A 15,677-nucleotide genomic window follows, 5' to 3' on the forward strand; every position below is an offset into this window, starting at 1 on the left:
GAGAGCAGTGATGTTTTGGGGCTGTCGCCGAGCAACACGGACTTTCAACTCCCGCCACAGATTTTCTATTGGGTTGAGGTCTGGAGACTGGCTAGGCCACTCCAGGACTTTCAAATGCTTCTTACGGAGCCACTCCTTTGTTGCCCGGGCGGTGTGTTTTGGATCATTGTCATGTTGGAAGACCCAGCCTCGTTTCATCTTCAAAGTTCTCACTGATGGAAGGAGGTTTTGGCTCAAAATCTCACGATACATGGCCCCATTCATTCTGTCCTTAACACGGATCAGTCGTCCTGTCCCCTTGGCAGAAAAACAGCCCCATAGCATGATGTTTCCACCCCCATGCTTCACAGTAGGTATGGTGTTCTTGGGATGCAACTCAGTATTCTTCTTCCTCCAAACACGACGAGTTGAGTTTATACCAAAAAGTTCTACTTTGGTTTCATCTGACCACATGACATTCTCCCAATCCTCTGCTGTATCATCCATGTGCTCTCTGGCAAACTTCAGACGGGCCTGGACATGCACTGGCTTCAGCAGCGGAACACGTCTGGCACTGCGGGATTTGATTCCCTGCCGTTGTAGTGTGTTACTGATGGTGACCTTTGTTACTTTGGTCCCAGCTCTCTGCAGGTCATTCACCAGGTCCCCCCGTGTGGTTCTGGGATCTTTGCTCACCGTTCTCATGATCATTTTGACCCCACGGGATGAGATCTTGCGTGGAGCCCCAGATCGAGGGAGATTATCAGTGGTCTTGTATGTCTTCCATTTTCTGATGATTGCTCCCACAGTTGATTTCTTCACACCAAGCTGCTTGCCTATTGTAGATTCACTCTTCCCAGTCTGGTGCAGGTCTACAATACTTTTCCTGGTGTCCTTCGAGAGCTCTTTGGTCTTGGCCATGGCGGTGTTTGGAGTCTGACTGTTTGAGGCTGTGGACAGGTGTCTTTTATACAGATGATGAGTTCAAACAGGTGCCATTCATACAGGTAACGAGTGGGGGACAGAAAAGCTTCTTACAGAAGACGTTACAGGTCTGTGAGAGCCAGAGATTTTCCATGTTTGAGGTGACCAAATACTTATTTTCCACCCTGATTTACGAATAAATTCTTTACAAATCCTACCATGTGGATTCATGGATTTTTTTTTCACATTCTGTCTCTCACAGTTGAAGTGTACCTCTGGTGCAAATTACTGACCTCTGTCATCATTTTAAGTGGGGGAACTTGCACAATCGGTGGCTGACTAAATACTTTTTTGCCCCACTGTGTGTGTATATATATATATATATATATATATATATATTTTTTTTTTTTTAACATACATAGTTTTTTGTTGCCTTATGGTTCCAAGCGCTGTCACCAATCTTTGCATTTTGTTATTATCTCATGACACTTGTTTAATCAGCTACCATCTCTCCTGTGGACTTTTTAATGTCTACAGTCTCAGACCAACACAGCCCTGCCCTTCCCATATTAGATTCTTGATGAATGTGTGTTGTTGTTATTCAGCCTGGTTCAATGTGCCCCTTTTTAACTTTGAGCACCCGCCCCTTTAAACCTCTCTGCACAGCCCTGCACTGAACTCACTATCTTCTCCCTCTAACAGCCTCCACATGTTCTCACTGTAATTTCCCCTCATGAATGAATTTATGCTGCACTAATGTGAATGTTTGCAGGGAAATCAAACGCATTTCACACGCAGTACTCGAGCTGACTTACCTTTGTTTGAATGACGACTTGTACGCGCTGACTCCACAGATAAGGTACGAAAATATATCAGGCTACGTCTTCAGGGTTTCTACTCCACGGCCGTATTTCATACGGGTCCACATTTCCACTGCACGCTATTTTCTGCAAGTACCGCCGCTTCGCCTCTGGACGCAATCGGTCTCTATACAGTCCATTCTCTTTTGAGCTGCTTTTAAGCATCTTGTAATCGTCGTTCCAACACAGTGTGTTTGTTTTGATTCGTAGACCTCGAAAATGGTGCCGCGCTCCCACAATGCATTGCGGCGTGACGTCAACTCCAAAGCCCTATAGAACATGTTCTTTTTCATTGTCAAAATTATCAGGAATAAAGAAGAAAACTGATTCAAAACCTGTGGAACCTGCCAAAAAACAAGTTTTACTGCAAAGGATTTCTAGATGTGAAGGTTTTGTGGCTTTTTTCAGTTTCTAAAACAAACTCATTTGTACAGAAGGATATGAGGATGTATATGTCCGGTGGTGGGTTTTTTTCTTCTTGATTTAATGTATTCATTTATCTCTTCACTTAATCTTTCTTTATGTTTTTTTTTTTTGATTTGGCATGAGCGATTTCCGGTCCTCACTCCAAGCCAGTTGGTGGCGGTAATGCACCACATGTTCTATCACAGCTGCGTCCGAGAGGACAGGAAACGTCTGTATGCGTCTGCAAACCAGGTAACTACACTCAGCTGAGCCTCTCTGCTAGTCGTTATTAGTTGGAGGGTTTTGCGTCACTTTCTCTCGGCTTGATAAAGGGCTGTATAGAAATCTCTGGTACGTAACACGTAACGTCATTTTTAGGGAGCGTCGCAGAGAAGTGAGGCTGTTTCTTTGTTTTTGTCGAGTTTTGATTGAAGACATGTTTCCAGTCCGTTTTTTACTCGTTTGTTTTTTCATTAATAACTTTACATTATCACCGAGAACAAGAAGGCGCTTTGTTTGTCACATTCACCTTATGTCTGTGAAGGTTCTCAGTCATCCAGGTCATCGTAGTCAAAGGAGCTTGCAAAGAAAAGCGTCTGGACTTCTTTAAGTTACTTGAAGACGTTTCACCTCTCATCCGAGAAGCTTCTTCAGTTCTAAGGTCAAATGGTGGAGAGTCCCAGATATAAACCTAGTGGGAGTTTCCCCCCACAGAGGGACAAAAGGACCCCCTGATGATCCTCTAATCACCTGAGCCAAGGTGTGAAACTGGGTGTGGGTCCCAATCAGCCAGAGTTTCGGGTGAGTTCATTGTGAAACCTGGCCCCACCTTATCATGCGAATTCCTGAGGTCAGATGGCCCAGGATGTGAGTGGGCGTTAAGGCGTCTGGGAAGGATCTCAAAACTGGATTATAGATGGCAGAGAGTTGGTGTCGTAAACCCCGCCTCTGTTCAAAGATGGTTGCTCACAGTGGACATAGATGCTTCTTTCACTCCTCTTTCAAACCATCTGTCCTCTCTGTCCAAAATGTGAACATTGGCATCCTCAAAGAGTGTCCTTTATCCTTAAGATGCAGATGGACTGCTGAGTCTTGTCCTGTGGAGGTGGCTCTTCTATGTTGTGCCATGCGCTTGTGAAGTGGCAGCCACTTGGCAGCCACAGTGATAAATGGCTGAGATGGCTGCAGCTGTACGTGTGAGGTACCTACATATTTCAAGATGAATTTGCAGAGATGTCATGTTTGGTGCTTACAGACATCACACTGCATTTTGTGATTTCGTAGCTATTGTTGTGATATTTTGGAGCTTCCCATGATCACCGTGACAGTCATTCATTTTAACATAACCTTTCTATTCCTTTCAGGGATCCTCATTTTTTTGGTGAGGAAGATCAGCAGCTGTGTCGACAGGCAACAGGTAACGGCATGCTTTTCTGTTAGTACTGTAGACCTTGGTCTGGTGCTCTTTTTTAGTTTAACACAGTATTTTCATTTGCCGAAGTGTAAAAAGCTTGTTCCAGGAGAAACAAACTTTAGTGAGTTCTGCAAAATGATTCCCACCATTGCACACTCTGTCAGCCTCCAGTGTGCCCTTTTTTTGTCCTTTAACTGAAGAAAGTCGGTAGTCAGAACATATGAGATAAGTGAGATCCTCATTTTGCCTGCTTATTTCAAGATACAACATTTTCACAAACTGCTGTAGGATAACCTTGCTATTTGTCTTTTCCAACACTTCTACATTCATCCATATTTCCTTGTCTGCTTCTTTCCAGGTGAAAAGTACCTGAAATGGGTGAAAGATTTTGTTTCCAAAAACAAAAGCATGTGCGTTCACCTGAAGAAGCCAAGTGGTGCTGACCTGTGGATAGAAGAGCTTGAGAACACCAAATACAACGGGGATGATGATGAAGTTAACGCCTGGGGAAAATTCTACCTTCCCGAGATTGTAAAAATGCAGGTTATTGGTGTGGTAAAGGGCACCTCATGTCCATGTGACGAGCTTGTGCTGATGACGTGTGAGGACAAAAAGCTGTACGGCTATGACGGAGAGGAGCTGCATCTGGTGGCTTCCAGTTTCCTGGAACTATGTGACAAAACGATAGAGTATCCAGCATCCAAGCGCTACTACAATGGAGAGGCCTTCAAAGATATGGTGAGAAGTTAGACTGCTAAGAATAAGACTGGGGATGCCTAGTGTTAGAGATCAATCACCTGAGCTTTTCTTTGTATTGTTGTGTGTTCTGTTTAGACTGAGGAGGACTGGAAAAAAGTTAAGATGAGTGATGTGGGGAGGAAACTGCAGGAAGAACATAAAAAGCTGGTAAATGAAACCCAGTCAGCGTTCGTAAGCCTAATATCATAGGTGGGTATTGGAGCTGAGTATCATCACTGATTTCTAGAACCTGTTCAATTCCAATTCACAAGGTCCCAATTAGATTCCATTTAATTCTTACTCAGAGAGTCAGAAACATTATAATTCTGATCATTTATCAGTACTGACACTTGTGAAACTTCATCAGAGGTGTGAGCATCACAGCAGATGCTTTTGTGTCAAAGTAACTGAGGATAAAACACAAAACCATGAAGCAGATTTTCCTGGCCTAGCTTTTTACAGTAGATAACCTTAAAAATATTATTCTGCAGTAGAACAAAAGTAGACGAGAACCACGACTCAACAAATGTACATTGGCTGATGCTGCTGAAGTGATTCAGAGGTTTTAATAAGAGGTTTTAATAGAGACACAGCAGAGCATTTTGCAGTTTCACTTAATTTGAAAAAAATAAATAAAATTTGGTATTGAACAGCAGAAATGAGGCTGTCTTGTCGGAAGTCATTAAAAAAAAATGGCTGTAAACAACGGTAGACTGCTTCATAACAAGCAAGCGAATAATGCCAAAAACAGAGATTTGAGATGGGAAACGGTGTTCTTAAAGTACACTGAGAGAGGCAGAGAGCTGTGCTGTGTTGTTTTTCTGTGTGTGTTTTAATGGTGGTGGAAGCAAACCAGCAAAAGTAAGAGGGAATTCATGACAATGTTTATGTCAAGCGAAATGTGTCTTCTTTTGCTGCTGGTTTGGTTAGAGAGAGACAAAACGTGCAGCTTCAGGATCTGAGCAGCTTTCAGCACCAACGGCATCACAGCTCAGACTTGGATTCAGGATTAAGCCCTTTATGTTTGACTGTAGTGATTGTAGCTCTGTCCTTGTTATTAATCGCTTTAGTCAAACACAGCTATTGTTTGCTGGGATGTGTATATCCTTGACAGTTTGTATCTCAGAGTTATCAAAGACACTGTGGATAATCATCAAGAGATTGTTGTCCTCTTAATAATGACCTATTTGATTGTTTGTTTTTTCTTCTTCTTACAGATTCTGGTATTTGGCCAAAAGAGAGCTTCACAATTCTTGGCTTCACCTGTGGTAGAAAAATGACTAAAGTTATGCAACACTCTCTAAAATTAAAGCTATGCAACGCTTTAACATGAATGGCGAAGGAGTGCATCTCTTTCACTGTCTCTTCCTGTCCTCTTCTCAGTCTTTGTTGTGGCACCTCTGCTATGTGTTATAGAAAGCACTTGGAATCATGTTCAATACAAAAACACCAAACTCGTGGGATTGCCCTAGCAAGCAGTTGGTAAAAACTAATTAAAACTGATATATATCAGCTTCACTTTCTAGCTGCAAAAGCACGTTTCTGCAAAAGCATGCAGTTTCCTGTCAGCACTTTTTGGCACAGAGTGTACTCAGAGTTAGGCCTTTCTTATATAAAGCAATATAATCAGCATAGAAACATTTAAGATGATCAATTTAAAGCTCAACAGTAACTGCTATAAATATTATAACTACACATGTAGTGCTTTTGTTTAAGTAAATTATAGTTGGGATCATAATAAGAAAACATGTGTTTTTATTTTCTGTGTACCCTGGGTACAGACCAGTATAAATATGGGATTCTTCCCAATAAATGCTGTCTGATAATGCTTCATATTGCATTAAACACTAGATATGTAAGCAAACAAACAAAAACCCATAGAAGCCAGTTTTAATTATTAAATGTGACAATTACATGGAGATGGAAAGTAAACATGCTTATACACGTCTCTGTGATTACAGAAAATCCACACAGATGCTGTCAGAGCAGAGAATCTTTGATTTATCAGAATGATGAATGCAAACGATTTCATGAAATCTCACTCTTGTTCTGGGTTGTAAAATTCACCTGTCCAGTTAAACCGAATCCTTTGCAACACAGTTCTAAGAACCCTACCAACCTCATCCTCAGCTCTCTGCCTGTTGTCCTTTTCAGCTGAGTATTCATCCACATGTGTTTCAACTTCTCTCTCATTTTCAAGCAAATTGCTCAGGCTCTCAGCTTCAGCACAGTTACCATATGGCCACTCTCTGAGGTCTTCTGTGTTCAAGCCAAACAAATTCTTACATGATCTGCAAGGCTTCATTCTGGCACCATCACGGAGACAAAAAGCCTCACACCTGATATTTCCAGGTACTTCAATTGTTCCATCAAAGTAATCTTTCTGGACTGTGTTTGGATAATAGGTCATCACCGCACCAGATACATATTTATGCCATTTGCTAAGACAGGAGGCAGCAATCATAATTTTCCCAGCGTTAGGACCTTTGGTGGACATGGAGACTCCGTAGTACCTTTCTGATTTGTTGGTTTGGGATTTTTGAGAAATGCAGATGGTGGACGAGACGAAAGCTGTTTTTTTTTATTATTCTCTTCTAAGTCCAAGTCTGTGAGGAGATCTTGCAGACTCTGCTTTATTTGCTCTTCATTCTCTGAGTTATTTTGCAGGACGATCTGAAAACAGCTACAGATCTGGTCAAAGTGTTGCACCTGATTATATAGTTGTTTTTCATAGAAAGTTGATCAACATGTTTGTTTCGCTGCTTGACTTATTTAACTATGCAGGACCATTGGATGCTTTTGGTTTAGACATTTTAAGATAGGGGGTGAAACAAGTCACAAAAATCTATTTAATTTTAAATCAATAAGCAAAAATCCATCTTTGTTCTCACTAATTTATAATTAAATTTGCTAATTGACCTTTTTTTCTATTTTGCTATGCCGGGCTGTCAAAACACGCTGAATTTAGAGTCTTTGAGCTGACTTAACAGATCCAGCAGCTACACAGTGACAGCATCATATACGCCTTGAAGACTGTAAGCATCTCCAATAATGAGTCTGTTAGACATTATTTAGAACTAACAAATTCTGAAGCAAGTCTCCAGCTCTCCTGCAGTCTCTGTGTTTGGTGGAGAAGTATAGCTAGAAGCATATGTTGAAGTATAAGGTACAGTATGGATTTTCTTTGGATTTCTCAGTAAAAAAGCACTTTGCATTATACTTTCCTAAAAACTGGAAGTTTGTCAGATTGACTGAAAATGTGAGAAGAGTTATCTTACCATGTCGAGCACACAGGAGAAGGGACTTCGCCTAGGAAGCTGAGTCGAATACAACTTTAAAGGCCTGGGATATCTTCTCATTAAAGAACCCAAAACAAAAGGATTAGGGAAGATTTCTTCTGGAGAAAAGGGGATGTTGTTGATTTTGCCCAGAAACAACATGCTGTGAAGGATCTGTTGAGTGAAAACACATTTGCTTATTGTTAGTAGTGATAAACAGGACTGTCTTAAAAGTGTCAAAGGTAACACACCTCATCCACCAAGTGTTGACTTCCCGGAGTCATGTAAGAGCCCCGAACCCTCCTCTTGGTAATCTTGTAGGCATTAGTTTTGAACCTCCTTTGAGAAATTGTTGTCTTCTAAAATGATAATGATCGAGCAGTTAGGGATTTAAAAACACAGGAGATCTGATAACTTTGGCTACAGCAGAGTCTGCAGACATACCTATTTTGCTCTTGGTCGGCCTATTTTAAACATGAGAGAAAACATAGTTAGTGAAATGTTGATAACATACAATGACTATCATTGGTGGCTGAAAAGATGCCAGGTAACAAGTGAAAAGCTGCTACTTACCATCGCCACAGTCTAAGAATGAAACAGGAAACACTGAGCGAGTTGCCTCCATCTTAAAGCTGTTGATCATGTGATTTAAAGGAAAGCCACACCCAGCTCTTTCCTGGAATTTTACTCGACTGTAGAAAACTGCTCCATTTGCCCCGCCCACCCATGATCTTTAATATCTACCAAAAACAACCTTTTGGTTGTCAGTAACCAGCCGATCGTTTGCGCGATTAAAAAATGACTTTGTGCGGCGGCGTTCCCACCGCGAGCAGAACTCCGGCTCAAAAACCGCTGTTTTTGAACACTTTTATTTACTTAAGCACTTTAATGGGCTTACTTTGAAACAAAGTGCGATTGAATGATTATTGTTATGTGTTGCCTTGAATTCGGCTATGCTGTCTGTTAGACAGCTGTTTTCCTTTATTGTTGTTTTTGTATTGTTTGTAGCGAACGCTACTGGAATGTATAGATTAAGCTACGTAGCCAAGATAATTAATAATTTAACTGTTGTACATTGGTTGATGATGATTTGCATTGTTACATAGGCTTGCAGAAAAATATATTTGTTTACCGGTAAACTGAATCGAACTTGATGTGCTAATGGACGTTTTTCTGACCTACAGGTCAGGTTTTGTTCCCTCCCTTTGAATTAATCTTCTTCATATTGAAGTGGCGAGCCGGTAGGACCATTCTTTGTTTCCCCTCTTTCCCCCACTTAGCCGTCTTTGGATTACGGACATATTTCCCCATTGTATGAAGCTGGACTCTAAGGAGGAATACCTTAAAAGCGAACTTTAAAAAGAAGAGGACCAAAAAGGACTTTTGCACAGAAAGATCACAGCATTGATTTATTATTTAATTGTGGGCATTTACGTTGTGTGTTGTGTTAATTATTTTGTTCCATTTCCCCTTTCCTCCATTTATTCAATATATTTTTGGTACAAGATATTGCAGTCTTTGGTCTCATCATTCACACCATCTAGGCTCCATAAAGAACTATTTCTTCTGCGCGTCAGTCAGTAAACTCATCCATTGAAATAAACTAGTCCTTAAATAACTTTGAGTTACACAGTGGCAAATGTAATAGAGAAAGACACAGGGCCACCTGAAATCTGTCGTCCTATCTGATTCAAAACCAACATGTAGGAGAATCTGGAATCTTTGATTTTGAGTTAAAAATAAAATATGGGTAAAATGCAGAAATGTTTTTACTAACATGTACTAACAGAGACTTGGAGGAGAGAGACCTAATGTTTAATAATCCACATTTCACTGTTTTACTCTTTGGTTCAGATGTGGATACTGTATTGTTCTTTCTTTGTGATTGTTTATGTTTAAGTTGTTTGTTGCTGGTTTTTAGTTTGTTTTTTTCTGTTTGGAAGCTGACACAGTCTCTATGGAGATGGGTTTTTGGGGGGTAGCAGGAGGAGAGAAGCTGCAGAGAGGCGTGTAAGACTGCAACTCTGCTTCCTGGTCCCAACTCTGGATAGTCATATTTTGGGGGGTTTAATAAACTACTACTGCATGATGTAAAGCTGAAGTATTACACAGCTTTATGAACCTCCTGTTATCCTGGTAGACGAGTACAGCAATAAATCTTTTACTTGAACATCTTCTGGCTCCAATAAGCTTTGAAATGTGACCATGAAGTCAGAGACACACTGACTGAAACCCACAGCTGTGACTGTGGATCACATCCACACACAGTGTAGCTGCTGTCTCTGTGTGAGGTCTGTGTATATATGTATATACACTGAACAAAAATATAAACGCAACACCTTTGTTACTGCTCCCATTCCCCATGGGATGGACGTAGAGACCTAAAATTCATTCCAGATACACAATATAACCATCCCTCCCAAACAGTGGTCACAAATCAGTCCAAATGTGTGGTAGTGGGCACATCTGCCATATTGAGATAATCCATCCCACCTCACAGGTGTGCCACATCAGGATGCTGATCTGACATCATGAGTAGTGCACAGGTGTACCTCAGACTGCCCACAACAAAAGGCCACCCTGGAATGTGCAGTTTTTTGCGCTATTGGGGGTCTGGGGACCCAGAACCGGTCAGTATCTGGTGTGACCACCATTTGCCTCATGCAGTGCAACACATCGTCGCATGGAGTCTATCAGATTGTCAATTGTGGCCTGTGGAATGTTGGTCCACTCCACTTCAATGGCTGTGCGAGGTTGTTGGATATTCGTGGGAACTGGTACACGCTGTCGTATACGCCGGTCAAGCACATCCCGAACATGCTCAATGGGTGACATGTCCGGTGAGTATGCTGGCCATGCAAGAACTGGGACATTCTCAGCTGCCATCTGCCCTGAACAATGTGAACCATGATTCATCCGTGAAGCGCACACCTCTCCAACGTGCCAGACGCCATCGAATGTGAGCATTTGCCCACACAAGTCTGTTATGGCGACGAGCTGGAGTCAGGTCAAGACCCCGATGAGGACGACGGGCATGCAGTTGAGCGTCCCTGAGACGGTTTCTGACAGTTTGTGCAGAAATTGTTTGGTTGTGCAAACCAATTGTTCCAGCAGCTGTCTGGGTGGCTGGTCTCAGACGATCTTGGAGGTGAACCTGCTGGATGTGGAGGTCCTGGGCTGGTGTGGTTACACGAGGTCTGCGGTTGTGAGGCCGGTTGGATGTGCTGCCATATTCTCTGAAACGCCTGTGGAGACGGCTTATGGTTGAGAAATGAACATTCAATGCACGGGCGACAGATCTGGTTGACATTCCTGCTGTCAGCATGCCAATTGCACGCTCCCTTATTGCTTGTGGCATCTGTGGCATTTTGCTGTGAGACAAAACTGCACATTCCAGGGTGGCCTTTTGTTGTGGGCAGTCTGAGGTACACCTGTGCACTACTCATGATGTCAGATCAGCATCCTGATGTGGCACACCTGTGAGGTGGGATGGATTATCTCAATATAGCAGATGTGCCCACTACCACACATTTGGACTGATTTGTGACCACTGATTGGGAGGGATGGTTATATTGTGTATCTGGAATGAATTTTAGGTCTCTACGTCCATCCCATGGGGAATGGGAGCAAAAACAAAAGTGTTGCGTTTATATTTTTGTTCAGTGTATTTATGCTTATATTCATATTCTCTTATTCCCCTTTATTTGATATCCTAATTCTGTGCTGTGTAAAAATTTGTCGGTGTTCTGCTACTACAAACTGGATTCCCTGGAGGATAAACATGAGGGATTCATAAAGTTCTATCTCTCTGTTAAAATCCCCCAAAATAAATGAAATGTGAATTTCAGGCAGACATGTTTTTAAAAGAGTCACTTTAGAATAGAATAGAATAGAATAGAATAGAATAGAATAGAATTCAACTTTATTGTCATTGCACATGCACAGGTACAGGGCAACGAAATGCAGTTTGCATCCATCCAGAAGTGCTTTAGTGATATAGATATATTACAATATATATTAGCAATAGTATAGATATGTAAGTATATTACAGAAATGGGTCTATTATGGTATGTTATAATGTACACGGTATGAAGTATGTTGTGAATATTCTATAACTAAGTATGTACAGGCTGTAGTGAGTACAAGCTATGAACAGGATATAAATATGAAAAACTATACAGAATATGAAATAAATAACTTTACAGAAATCTGAGATATACAGCTATACAGAAATGGGAACTATGCAAGTTGTAAACAGTTGTAGGATTAAAGATTATTGAATGTACAGAATGATTATTTACACAGAGCTATACAGTAGTGCAGTTAAGATAAGTGAGGGTGTAGATAGTTTCTACAGAGGCTATATGAAGTGCTAGTGGTTGTGAGTGGTGGTTCAGTCCATGTTATTATTGTGTTTGAAGGTACAGTTGTCCATTGTGGGTGTGTGTATGTTCAGTCCATGAGTTTAACGTGGGTCAGATGTCAGGAGGCAGAGTTCAGGAGTCTGACAGCTGTGGGGAAGAAGCTGTTCCGGTACCTGGTGGTCTTAGTCCGGAGGCTCCTGTGGCGCCTCCCAGAGGGCAGGAGGGTGAAGAGTCCATGTGATGGGTGACTGGGGTCTTTGATGATTTTCCCAGCCCTTTTCAGACACCGCTTCCTGTAGATGTCTTTTATGGCAGGAAGTGGTGCTCCGGCGATGCGCTGGGCAGTTTTCACGACCCTCTGCAACGCCTTCCGGTCCAAGGCAGAGCAGTTCCCGTACCAGACTGTTATACAGTTGGTCAGGATGCTCTCGATGGTGCAGCGATAGAAGTTCACCAGGATGTCTGAGGACAGGTGGTTCTTCCTCAGAGTCCTCAAGAAGAAGAGGCGCTGGTGAGCCTTCTTGACCAGCTTGGAGCAGTTGGTCGTCCAGGTGAGATCCTCGGAGATGTGGACTCCCAGGAACTTGAAGCTGCTCACACGCTCCACAGCCGTCCCCTTAATGTGGATGGGTGGATGTGGGTCAGCATTCCTCCTGTAGTCCACGATGAGCTCCTTGGTCTTCTCGGTGTTAAGCAGCAGGTTGTTTGTGTCGCACCACTCAGCCAGACGATCCACCTCCTCCCTGTAGGCGGCCTCATCGTTGTCACTGATGAGGCCAATCACCGTGGTGTCATCTGCAAACTTAATGATGGTGTTGGAACCATCAGCAGGTCTGCAGTCGTGGGTGAAGAGGGAGTAGAGGAAAGGGCTCATCACACAGCCTTGTGGTACACCGGTGTTCATTGTGATGGTAGATGAGCAGCGGTTATCCAGCCGGACATGTTGGGGGCGGTTGGTCAGGAAGTCCAGTAACCATTTGCAGATGAGGGAACTGATGCCCAGGTCTGTCAGTTTCCTGATGAGTTGTGAGGGGTGGATTGTATTGAATGCTGAACTGAAGTCTATAAACAGCATTCTGGCGTAGGTGTTGTTGTTGTCCAGGTGTGAGAGGACAGAGTGCAGTGCGATGGAGACTGCATCCTCTGTGCTCCTGTTCTAGCGGTATGCGAATTGGTGGGGGTCCAGGGTGGGGGGGAGACAGGATTTGAAGTGTGCTAGGACCAGCCGCTCTAAGCACTTAGTGATGATGGGGGTGAGAGCTACTGGGCGGTAATCATTGAGGCAAGATGGGTTGGAGTTTTTGGGTATCGGGACGATGGAGGTGGATTTGAAGCAGGCCGGTACCACAGCGTGGGCCAAGGACAGGTTGAATATGTCTGTGAGCACTCCTGCAAGCTCCCCAGAACACGCTCTGAGAACACGCCCGGGGATGCCATCAGGGCCTGCAGCCTTGTGGACATTGATCCTGCTCAGCACCGCTCCTACATCGGTGGGGGAGAGAGTCATAGGTTGGTGGTCTGGCGTCATGTCTGCTTTGGTTGTGGTTGTGGGGTTCCCTCGCTCAAAACGAGCATAAAAGTTGTTGAGCTCGTTGAGGAAGGAGACATCAGAGGATGCGGGGGAGGGTTTGGTGGTCCTGTAGTCTGTGATGGTCTGGAGTCCTTGCCACATGCGTCGGGGGTTGGAGTTGGAGAAGTGTTCTTCTACCTTCTTTTTGTAATGGTGTTTGGCTTTTTTGATGCCCTTCTTTAGATTAGCCCTGGCTGTACTGTAGGCGTGTGCATCTCCTGACCTAAAGGCGAATGGAAAAATGTGTTTTTAAAACCAGCCAATAGGAGCGTCTGTGGATATCAGCTGAGGCTGAACTCAGGAACACCATCACATATAAATACACAGAATTAAATCACTAGATAAAAGACGTCATTAAATAAGGATCAAATCAACATGTTAAAGGTCAGTCAGAAGAGGTGTGGTTAAACACTGGCAGTGCAGCGACCTAATGCAGTTTGGTTACCGCCACAGGAAAAGCCCCGCCCCCTCTGAGCCTCCGCTGTGTCCTCAGCACATCCAGGAGCAGCAGGTCAGAGGGGGCGGGGCCATGTCAGGACTTTAAGTAAAATTTAAAGTGGAGCGACGGCAGGAGTCACACAGCAGTAACCAGCTCTGTCTGCCAGGGTCAAAGGTCAAACAAGTCCTGCAGCTGACCCACACACAGACTTACACTGATCCACAGAGAGTGATGAATCCACACATCACTCGGCTGGAGGAAGCTGGGTTTCCACACCGTCCAATCAGAAACCAGTGTTGACACTGAGACCCGTCTCTGTAACAGGAAGTCCATGAACAGGCAGACCCTCTGCAGCAGGCTGACCTGTGACCTCTGAGACAGAGGGAGGAGTTTGTGTCAGCAGGGGGCGCTGCAGCATCGCCTGAGAGCTTTAAGAACAACAGCAATAAACAGGAAGTGAAAGTCACACTTCTGTTGGTGTGCGTTATCAGCAGACCCCACCCTCTGCAGGAAGCTGAGATAAGAAGCAGCCAATCACAGAGCAGAGAGCATGTGACTTCCTGTTCCTACTGTTACTGTGACAACAGCTCCTGGGACAGAGAGCAGCTTTCTAAAGAGGAAAGATGCTGCTGTCACCCCCGGGTGTCATGTGACCCACCTGCTGTACTGATTTAAGACTGTAAGAACAATAATAACAACATGTTTTAGTCAGGTGATCCATGCAGAGCAGATCCATGTGACCAAACACAGCTGGATCACATGTTTCCTCTCCTGGAAACAGAAAGCCTTCATGTATAAAGGCTCATGTACCCACTGAGCCCTGCTCTCAGATCTGTGAGGCTTTAACAAACAACAGTTTAAAGTCATGTTTAGCATCTTCTGTCAGTGTGGAAGGTCACACACTTTCCTGAGTGTTGAACCCTGAACTACTAGCTGTTCATGTCAGCCTGGACATAAATACAGACCTGCCTGCTGTCATAGACCCCAGCACTCACATGTTACTTATAAGTGACTCATATGTATGCATGTATATATTGTGTATGTTGTGCTATTTCTTACTTAGTGTGTTGTGTCTTTGTTCCTGTTTGTGCTGCAGCACTGTAACCTAAATAATTTCCCCTGGGGATCAAAAAAGTCTTCTGATTGTGATTAAATGAAAGCAGTCAGAGCAGAGGACGGTGATGTAAGGAATGGGATTTTAATCAGCCAGTCTCCTTTAACTCTCAGCATCACAAAGTAATGTGGTAACATCTGGACTGATGTGTTTACTGTCAGCTAGTTTAAATGCTGTAGGCTGCAGCCGTTGCTCTAACACTATAACTGTAACAGGGCTCAGTGCTGCTTCTAACAGTCTGAGCTGCTTCAGGCTTTATTTGTGAGGAGCACAGCAGCTTACAAACACGTGGCTGGGCCTGGACCCAAAGGAGTGTTTGTTAAAGCCTGCAGTGAATCCAGCAGCAGAATGATGGAAATGCAACACAGCAATGATGAAGAGGAGCAGCATTAAAGCCAAAGTCCAGTTCATACAGTTAGGTCCATAAATCAAATAAGGGAAAATAAAATGTTGTTGGATGCACCTGTCTGCAGCCTTAATGCTCTCTGGTCGCTATGGTAACGCGTAAACATTTCTTTCAAAATAAGACACACGACTACAACACGGGAAAAGACCCAGGGAAACGAAGTTAACGATAAAAACCCTGAAAACC

General features: G+C 43.4%; 2 protein-coding genes across 3 annotated transcripts in view; both read left to right on the forward strand.

Annotated features, from left to right (window-relative positions):
- Positions 1 to 15,677, forward strand: part of LOC145419271 (protein NLRC3-like) — a 153,890-nt gene that overhangs the window by 84,623 nt on the left and 53,590 nt on the right. The gene's annotated exons all lie outside the window — the stretch shown is intronic.
- LOC145424504 (uncharacterized) lies at positions 3,441 to 5,654 on the forward strand. 2 transcript variants are annotated; one of them, XM_080297872.1, is made up of 3 exons: positions 3,441 to 3,585; positions 3,941 to 4,320; positions 4,417 to 5,654. In XM_080297872.1, the coding sequence occupies exons 2-3, from the start codon at positions 3,991 to 3,993 to the stop codon at positions 4,528 to 4,530; spliced, it is 444 nt and encodes a 147-aa protein (XP_080153998.1). In that variant the 5' UTR covers positions 3,441 to 3,585; positions 3,941 to 3,990; the 3' UTR covers positions 4,531 to 5,654. The 2 variants fall into 2 exon arrangements, with proteins under 2 accessions (XP_080153998.1, XP_080154005.1); XM_080297879.1 differs by having other exon boundaries at positions 3,476 to 4,320.

Source organism: Astatotilapia calliptera, chromosome 3, assembly GCF_964374335.1.
Source record: "Astatotilapia calliptera chromosome 3, fAstCal68.1, whole genome shotgun sequence".
In the NCBI taxonomy this organism is placed as follows: domain Eukaryota; kingdom Metazoa; phylum Chordata; class Actinopteri; order Cichliformes; family Cichlidae; genus Astatotilapia; species Astatotilapia calliptera.

Excerpts from the sequence above, each read along its gene's own strand:
- LOC145424504 (XM_080297872.1), top strand. The coding sequence starts at position 3,991 with ATGTGCGTTCACCTGAAGAAGCCAAGTGGTGCTGACCTGTGGATAGAA. Across the intron at positions 4,321-4,416 it reads GAGAGGCCTTCAAAGATATG|ACTGAGGAGGACTGGAAAAA; the intron begins GTGAGAAGTTAG and ends TGTTCTGTTTAG.